This window comes from Onychostruthus taczanowskii, unplaced genomic scaffold, assembly GCF_017590055.1.
Source record: "Onychostruthus taczanowskii isolate IOZ18803 unplaced genomic scaffold, ASM1759005v1 scaffold110, whole genome shotgun sequence".
NCBI classification, from domain to species: domain Eukaryota; kingdom Metazoa; phylum Chordata; class Aves; order Passeriformes; family Passeridae; genus Onychostruthus; species Onychostruthus taczanowskii.
Genome location: NW_024497630.1, coordinates 1,256,640 through 1,265,259, shown reverse-complemented (window position 1 = coordinate 1,265,259; position 8,620 = coordinate 1,256,640). Strand labels below are relative to the sequence as shown.

General features: G+C 54.9%; 2 protein-coding genes across 2 annotated transcripts in view; one reads left to right on the top strand and one right to left on the bottom strand.

Moving 5' to 3' along the window:
* Positions 1-398, bottom strand: part of POLE4 (DNA polymerase epsilon 4, accessory subunit) — a 2,092-nt gene extending 1,694 nt beyond the window's left edge. The window contains exon 1 of the mRNA XM_041422525.1: positions 270-398. Within this exon, the coding sequence (XP_041278459.1) occupies positions 270-398 (129 nt within the window). The remainder of the gene's footprint in view (positions 1-269) is intronic.
* A 3,209-nt stretch (positions 399-3,607) lies between these two features.
* PRAM1 (PML-RARA regulated adaptor molecule 1) lies at positions 3,608-8,509 on the top strand. The gene is made up of 9 exons (XM_041422804.1): positions 3,608-3,659; positions 5,133-5,205; positions 5,576-5,688; positions 5,993-6,047; positions 6,326-6,419; positions 6,696-6,858; positions 7,406-7,439; positions 7,988-8,022; positions 8,476-8,509. The coding sequence occupies exons 2-9, from the start codon at positions 5,201-5,203 to the stop codon at positions 8,478-8,480; spliced, it is 504 nt and encodes a 167-aa protein (XP_041278738.1). The 5' UTR covers positions 3,608-3,659; positions 5,133-5,200; the 3' UTR covers positions 8,481-8,509.
* Positions 8,510-8,620: the final 111 nt, after the last annotated feature.

Sequence of the window (8,620 nt, the reverse complement as noted above, 5' to 3'; positions counted from 1 at the left end):
CTCGGCGGGGCCTCGCTGCGCCCTCGGCCGGGCCCCGCAGCGCCCCGGCCTCGAGCACGGCCCCTCCTCGTCCCCTTCAGGCCGGCGCCAGACACAGCGGCTCGTCTTCCCCTTCATCCCATCCCCGAACACGGCCCCTCATCCTCCCCTTCACCGTGTCCCTAACACAGCCCCCTCAGCCCCATCCCGCTCCTCCCCACAGACGGCCCTCAGTGCCTCCCTGCCACCCTCCGTGCCCCGGCACGGCTCTCGGGTCTCCCTCTCCGCACAGACAGGGACGTGTCCTCGCCTTTGCAGCGGCAGGAGCAGCGGGGCGGGTGGGGGGTGGCCGTCACTGCTGTCTGCCCGCGCTGCTCCCCGTGGGCCCAGTGTGGGACCTCCCAGCACCGCTTCTCCATCCCATCTCCAGCTGGTGAGGAGCCCTCCAATGCCCCCAGCGCACCCACCACCCTCCACAGGACCCCCGGGACCACCTCCCTTGGCCGTCAGGTGCCTGCCCCAGCCTTGCCCATGTCCTCAAACTCTGTCTTATCCTTAAACCATCTGCAGGCAGGAGCCACCTCGGGAACTGCTGGTGGGACACTGTCCCAAAGGGCTGCAGGGACGCGCGGATCCTGGAGCACGGACACCAGCACCAACCAGCTGGCCAGAGCACCCCTGCCAGGGCTTGACTCGACTGCCAGACCATTCCTGCCTCAGAGGCAGTAAACAGTGACACCAGGACAGTTAGACACTGTGATGGCCCAACACAACGCCCTGCCGTGCACAGCTCCCCCTTGCTTCCCAGAGGAATTAGGCTCTTCAGTGAAGCTCATGTCCCACATGAAGAGACTAATTCCAGGAAGCCACAGGTCCTCACCCAGCTTTTCTGTGCTCCCGCAGAGCTCAGCTGCACCTCCCCGGCACCTCCCCACCCTGCAAATCCTGTGCAGCTTTGAGACCTGACCTGCAGAGGAATCCTGAGCCACCACCGGACAAGGACATTGCCCACCCTCCTGCTCCCATCCCCTCGCATCCCGCAGTCAGTTCCCGAAACTGGGGCTCTCCTCTTAGGGCCAGCAGGGCTTGGTGGGCTGCAAGTGTCAAACAGCTGCCGAGCCAAACTAGCACTGTACCAAGAGCTGCTCCTCCTCCTCTTTCTCCTCCTCCTTGTGCGGTCTCACCAGGTCTCATCAGGCAAAAGCAACTTCCTGGCATTGCACACAGCTCCTCACCAGCTGTTAAGAAAGAGCTGCTGGTTTCAAGGGAGGGCGCCTCAGAGAGGCTTGTCCAGAATGCTTTGGGTGGTCTTCAGCAAGGAGGTGAGCACACAGGAAAGCACCCACTGATGGAAGATGGTGAGTAAGAACCAGACCTGGGCTATGGTGGGCATGGGGACAGGACACTGCGAGCCATATGTCCTGGTTGGAAGGGTTTTGGGGATGTCCTTGTGAGGGGTTGGATGTGGCCAACACCCTCACTACTCCTGAAAGCCAAAGTCCTCCTGTACATCTGAGCTGGATGGAGCTTCAAAGACCTCTGACCAGTTTCTGGGCTTGGAGGAAGATTTTCTGAGTGAACTTACGCTGAATATAAACATCTGTGAAAGGAGGAGGCCACACTCCCACTGAGTCCAGGAGAGCCTCCACCAGCACAAAATGGATTGGAAAAGCTGGAACTGATCACAGTGATGGCAATGCTGTACATCCAAGGGCTCTGAGTAAGTCCCAGCTCATGGAACAAGCCCAAAATTGATCATTACAAACCACCAAATCATTCAGGTGTCAAAAATCCCAACAGCATGTTTGGGAATCTGGAAAACATTGCTTTTTTCACTAATTTGAGTGAAAGGCCCAGTGATGGTATACAGGAAATGGCACATTCATGCTGCTTCAGCACTGCTATACAACTGCAGCATTTGGGGGTTTACCAGGAAAACTGGGGTGTTTGCCTGGGGAACTTGCACTTTTGTAAGTCTGTATATATACATTTGATCAGTTATGTCTAAAAATATTGCATCAGCTTCTCTCCATATCAGCCTTTCCCTTGTGAAAATAAAAATTATGCAATCACAAACCCAAACTGAAATCCCAGAAGGATAAAAACTCCAAAATCGAGGCATACAGCTCCAGCGAAGCAGCCAGCTGTGGTGCAAAGGGACACTGTGGTCTGGAGACAGGGGGTGAGAGAAAGATGGGGAGGGTAAGGTGATCCCTCCCCTCTCACAAGGTCCATCTCAGAAGATTAGGAAAAATGTAGCCCCATCCCGTAGCTTTGTGCCATACCTCCAACATGGCAGTCTTCTTCCAAGAGCCGTTCACAGCCTCCTCCAGGCAGTGCTTCTATGGAGGCTCTAGAGAAAAGTGAATTTTGTCACTAAGGAAGTTAAAGGCAGCTCTATGCTGGAGCAGATGTGTCCTGGTTTGTGTGTGCACAGTGTGAACCACACAGGAAAGACACGTGTCAGAAAAGTAGGGCAGTCTGCTGCCTCTTGGCCTTGTTTTTTCTGCACACAGGCTTTGGTGGAATGAGTCTCAGCAGTGCCATCCCCACTTTTCCTCCAGGGAGGGACCCAATGGCCCTGTGCAGTCTCCCCCACCAACTCATCATGGAAAACAGGACAAGGGCAAGGCAGGTTGCTCCCATGTGAGCTCTGGGAAATCTCTGGATCTCAGATTCTGCCCTCAGGAGCTTTGCTACTACCACCCAGTCCCTCTGATCTGATGGTCCTTGGTAGTGTACAGAGGGTGGATCAGACCAAAAGACTCCATGAAAGGTCTCCTGGATGCCCTCGTGGTGAGGTAACCTGGTCCCAGTTTGGTGCAGCCCCATGTTGTTTACTCAGATATATTCAGGACCTTTTTGAGCAAAGACCTCATTTTGTGGAGAAGACTTAGTGTGAGACCGTGTTGAAGGAATACCACATTCCCCAGGGTGAATTTTGACTCATTCTCCTCCATGGTGTTTTAACTGGAACTGTTTTTCTTAATGGTTGCAGATGCCTCTGGAGGGGAGAGATGCCGTGGTGAGGCACCTTCGGGCAAAGTTCCAACAGAACAGGAAAGAGCCTCCCAAAGTGGGTGGCTGGCCAGAGAGTCAGCCTGCCACCTCTCATGGACCAGAGCCAGGACAGACCTCTGCCATGGCCTCCAAGGAGGATCCTCCTCAGGAGGTCCCCTGGAGCAGGAGGGACTGCAGCAGGGCCTCTCCACCTCACAGTACAGGTCAGAGTTTGGGACAGCATTCACCTCATTCCACCTGCGAGACCCCGGCGCGAATGCTGTGTCGGAAGAAGGGGACGGCTCCGGGTGCCAACTTCCACCCAGTGCGTGCAAAGCCAGCAGGAGATGTGTTGAACAAGAAGGTGGAAGCCAGCTCTGATCCTCCCCACAGGAAGCCAGCCCAGCAGACATGGCCACCTGCCAAAGACAAGGGGGCTCCAGTGGTTCTTGCCAAAGGCACAGCTGCTGCAGCCCCCCTGCTTGTGGTGGGAAGCCCCCAAAGGATGGAGCACCCAGCTGTGCCCCGGAGGAAGCCTTTGCCTCATGTCAGGGCACTGGGAGTGAAGCCAGGCAAGCCCCGGCGCCCTCCTGATGTGGATTTGGCAAAGTTCAGAGCAGCTGCACATCCTGGGACATCCATCTGTCCTGCCACAGAACCACCAAGGAGTGCTCAGCTGGGTATGGCCAGGCATAGGAAAGTCCCTCAGGAAAGGGCACTGCTCATTCAGGAAGGAAAATCTCCCCAGTTAGAGCCTGCAGCTCTTGGGAGATGGAAATACTGGGAAGGCTTATGGAGAGGTGTATTACCAAAGGGGCTGTTATAGGTAACAGCATGAGGATGAGAATGAGAGAGAAGGAGGGCAGGTGAGAAAACAAAGTGCCCTGTCCCTGGCTGGGCGCAAGTTTCCATCTCTGGAGTGTTTGTAGGAAGTAAGGTTGGAGTAAGTAACGTGAGAGATATTGCCAAATTGGAGTGAGCCCAAGATGGCCGGGGACTGGAGCACATGGAGAAAGAAGGGCTGAGACCCAGGCTTGTTCAGCTGGGAGGAGAGGGAAGAAGGGGAGACCTCACTGCCCACAGCTACCTAACAGGGAGAAAATGGGGCCAGACTCTTCCCAGAGGTGCCCGGGGGCAGGCCTGGGGGCGATGGGCATGAGCAGGAGGGGAGGTGCCAGGCAGACACTGCCCCACCGCGCTCCACAGTGGCCTTCCAGAGCCACGCTGCTGTGGTGGTTTCTCACAGTTGCTGTTCTGCTAATCCACACTACAGCTGATGAAAGCTGTTTCAAATACCATTTCTTGCTCAGTTTCTCTAACCATAAGAGTAGACTTCCTTTCCTTAAGAGAACTGAAAAATCGAGCTGGTCTATGTTATAATTAAAAGGTCTGGCCACGCTGTTGTGCTGGTAGATTCTCACATGACTGGCTACAAGTATTTATTTGTCTTGTGGGTCCTAAGGCAAGCTGCAACATCTAGAATCACACCTTGCCTTGATTTGATAATTTTTGTTAATTTTAAGGGCAATCTTAAGATATTTAGGGCCAAGTATCTGATCGTGTATTACTTGGTACCATAGACCAGCAGAGATTTGATGTTGTACTCAGGGCTTTGTGCCCGTTTTTTGTTGGTCTGGTTGACCAGGCTGGAGACAGGGCTTGTGGTACAAATAAGGGCATGTTAGCAGGGGTGGGTCATGCTGGCAATCCTAAAAGGGGCAGCAGTATGTTGTGACTGGTGATGCTCCTGAGCATGTGGACATATCCAGGACTTGCCCTGATTCTGGTACATATCTGAAATTTAAGGGTTTTCCATATTCATGATACCTATTTTGGCCTCTTCCCCTCTCCTTCCATCATTTGTCCAGGAAGAAAGTATCATTAAAAATATACAAGTAGGAAAATACATATTTAGGGTCCTCAGTGAGGAATCTGATGAGCTGTGCACCAGTGTGCTGGAAGAAAATCCCTGGATGGGCTATGGAGTAAAAAACTTCTTGCTCTATCGAGATGTGTAGTCAGTTTTATCTCCCCACCTCCCCCTGCACTAAATCCAGCCCAGAGTGGCTCTGACCTCAGGGTGTCTGATAGAGCTGAGGAGAAAATATGAAATAATCCCTCCCTGCTCCCTCCTGTTCTGCTGTTTGTCACAGGTCACCTGCAACCAGGCTGTGCTGCATCAGTGCCTGCACGGTTCCCACTGCAGGATGCTCCGGGAGGCATGGGGTAAGGACTGAGCAGCACTGCTGTTCCAGGCTGTGCCAAGCCACTGGGAAGGGCACAAGATGTGACAGCAAGAGGATGTTTGGGTTTTCCTGCCTGCTGCTGGAGCACAGGGTGTGGAAGCAGCTCCCACAGTGTGAAGTGCGGCCATCCCTTGGGGCTATGCTACCTCACTGTGGCCATTGCACCCTGTCAGCATCCAGCTGTGTGAGGAGCTGCTGGCACAGGGCACGGAGCTGCTGTCCAGCTCTGGCCCAGAGCCAGGGCCAGTCCATGGCCAGCCCACCCTCCTCCTGGCAGCCTGATTCCTGCCCTCAGCCCCCAACGCCGTCACTGCAGCAGCACCTCCTAACCGTGCTCTGCCTCACCACAGGGGTGAAGATGAGATCTACGATGATGTTGAGCCTGTTGAGCTGGCCAGGAGAAGACCAGGCCTTCTGCTGCCTCCTGTGTGCCAGCTGCCAGTGTATCCCTGCCCCAGAGGAGGTGAGTACAGGGGGGGCTTGGGTCTGTTTGGGGTGAGACCTGCAGCTCTGAGAGCCGCGAGGCCCCAGTGAGCCGTGGGCAGCGGCAGGGCTGTGCTAAGCCTGCTGCTCCCCCACACAGGAGGGCAGTGCGTTCCTCTTGTACCTGGGCACAGGAAACCTTGGTCCCCCCACACCTGGGGGCAAACTCAGGATTTGGTCCCAGGAGGAGAGAGCTCTTGCTGCTCTTTGTATCCTGTTTTGGCAAGTGTTTACTCCTCACAGCAGCTTCATGGCAGTGCCTCTCCTGGGGTTTGGTTTTACAGGTGGAAATGCTGGCCGAGCCTCTAACAGGGTTACCTTGCTGGCAGCTACACAGAGGTAATGGGTCTTTTTTTACTCTTTCTAAGGATCCCAAGATGGCCAGGGCTCCTTGCTGCTCTGACAAAGCTGCTGCTTTAATGGTCTCTGCTGGGCTTGCAATAGGAAGGTCTGTGGGGAAGAGCACAAGCTGTACACCTTGCCCTGAGAGCTTCCACAGCCCCAGGGCTGGCACAGGGAAATGCAATGGGGAGCAGCCAGCAGGGAGAAGGGGATGAGAGGGAGCAGAGCATGGGATGGGGTCATCTGAACCTTCCCATGGCTTTCAATGGCTGCAGAGAATCCCAGGTGTCCCAGAAGATGAAGACAATGACACTCAAGGCATGCAAGAAAGAAGAGAAGATGGACAGGGGGTTTCAGAAGAAATTCAAGGTGAGCAGCAGTGAGTGATCACTTTTCCCTTTGAGCTTCTTCTCCCCTTCTGGGAAGGGTGCAGTGCAATGGCAGAAAGGAGCTGTGCTCCACAGGGACCAACGATACCCAGATCACACCCTGCCTTGTTCCCCCAGGTCACACCTGCCCTATTCCCCCAGATCAGACCAGTCCCACAGACCATTTGGCCAGAGAGGAATCTGTTTTTTTCAAGGAGGGAGGGCGGTCAGACCTGCCTGACTCAGCTCCCCACGGGCGCTGCTGTTTGTGTTTCAGTTCGAAGGCAGCATCCATGTCCTGACTCAGATGATGGTCGACCCTGCAGCAACAGAGAAGAGGGGCGGAGCGAAGAACCTGCCACTGAGACCGGGAGAAATCCTTGATGTCATTCAGTTTACAAATCAGGAGCAAATCCTCTGCCGGAACAGCCAGAGGAGGTGTAAGTCTGCAGGGGGATGGGGCTCTCCCACAGCAGGGAGCACAGCACAGTTTTGGGAAGAAGCTTCTTCGTGCAAACATTCCCTGACAGACCTGACAGGTCTCCTCCACCTGTCAGACAGATCTGACAGGTACCATGCTATCCTAAGAAGGTTCCCACTTTTCTCTGCACAAACGTCCTGCTCTTCCACTCAGCAGCAGCATTTCTGCTGTGAGATGGGCTTGTCCTTTCCCTCTGCCAAAAGCTTTTGCAGTCCTCAAAGCCTCCATGTGGAATGGGCTGCAGATCCCTCAGGGAGAGGGGAAGGGATCAGGTTCTTCCCTGCCAGCTGCCATTCAGCCTGGCAGGCTCCTTCCTGACACTGCCCAGAGCAGGTTCCTCCTAAGGGTCCAGCTGGGCTGCCCAGAGCTGGATTCCTCTTTGTCCCAGCTCTTTCTGGGAACATGAGGTGTTGCTAAACCCTGGGCAGGGGCAGGTGCTGGAGTGATTCCTTCTCATGCCCTGGTTCCCAGCACAATCTGACATGTTTTTCTTCACTCTGTTGCAGATGGCTACGTGCCCCGGGCTGTGATGCTGCCTCTGTGAGTACCCTTTCCCAGCCCCTTCATCTCCACTCCATGAGCTGCAACAACTGCTCCATGAGTGGCCAGTACCAAACTAGTCCTGGCTGACAACTCAAAACTACCCAGCTCAGGCTGTGACCATAAGCCCAACACCAGCAGGTTCCCCTGGGGTGGAATCTGCCATTTCTGGTGTCAGGAGAGATTCTGTCACTGGGACACTGGAAGCACTCCCCAGGCTGTGGTCCCTCGTGTGGGACCTGCCCAGACACTGCTCAGAGGCTGCTGCTGGGACAGGGTGAGGGTGCAGCCCCTCTGCAGAGCCGGGTCTGGAGCATCCTGAGAGGGGCCAGAGTCATCTTAACCCCACTCCAGATGGTCCCAGCCATGCAGGGGGAGCACAGCACTGGGAGGGGCAAACAGGGCTGCAGGTGGACACCAGAGTCCACAGACAGTCAGGAGGAGCTGAGACAAACACGGCAGCAGGAGCTGGTCCTTGCCTTGGAGTTGGCAGGTGGTGGAACATGGGACACCACACTGCCCACAGCACCCCATCTTTGTCCTTGCAGGGACACTGACATCTATGATGACATTGAGATTTATGGTAGGTGCACAGAACTGCTGCCATACTCCTTCACTGGCCACAGTCACCACCACACCAAGCACCAGGATTCCCCTCCTCCTGACCCTTTGCTGTTTTGCTGCCTTCCCTCTCTCTCTTCCCTCTGTGTAATTTCTCTTCCTCTCCCTGAGGTATCCTTTACTTACTCACAGTTCCCTAAAAGTCTTCGTGTTCCTCTGTTTCCAGTTATTTGGAAGGAGCAACCCTGTTCTCAGGTTGCTCCCTCCACTTGCTGCCAGGCCCGGGGTGCCTTCAATGTCCTTTGAGGTGTCCCTGATCCCCCAGACAACTCAGACTTCCCTTTCCCAAGCAGTTCCTTTCTCCTGACATGCAAACTCCATCCCTGGCTGGCAGGTGGCTCTGAAGGTAGAGCTGAATAGAGACAACTGTATTTCAGCTCTGCTCACAAGCACACACTTTACCTAATTCTGGCAGGCTGAGCCAACTGTGCTGAGTCCAAAGGCACAAGAGAGCACCACAGAGACCTTCCCAAGGGCTGAAACACAAACAGCACCAGACACCAGGCTCCTTTTGTGAAGGAGCTCTGCTTCCTCTGAGACAGGCTGCAGAACCACCTTGT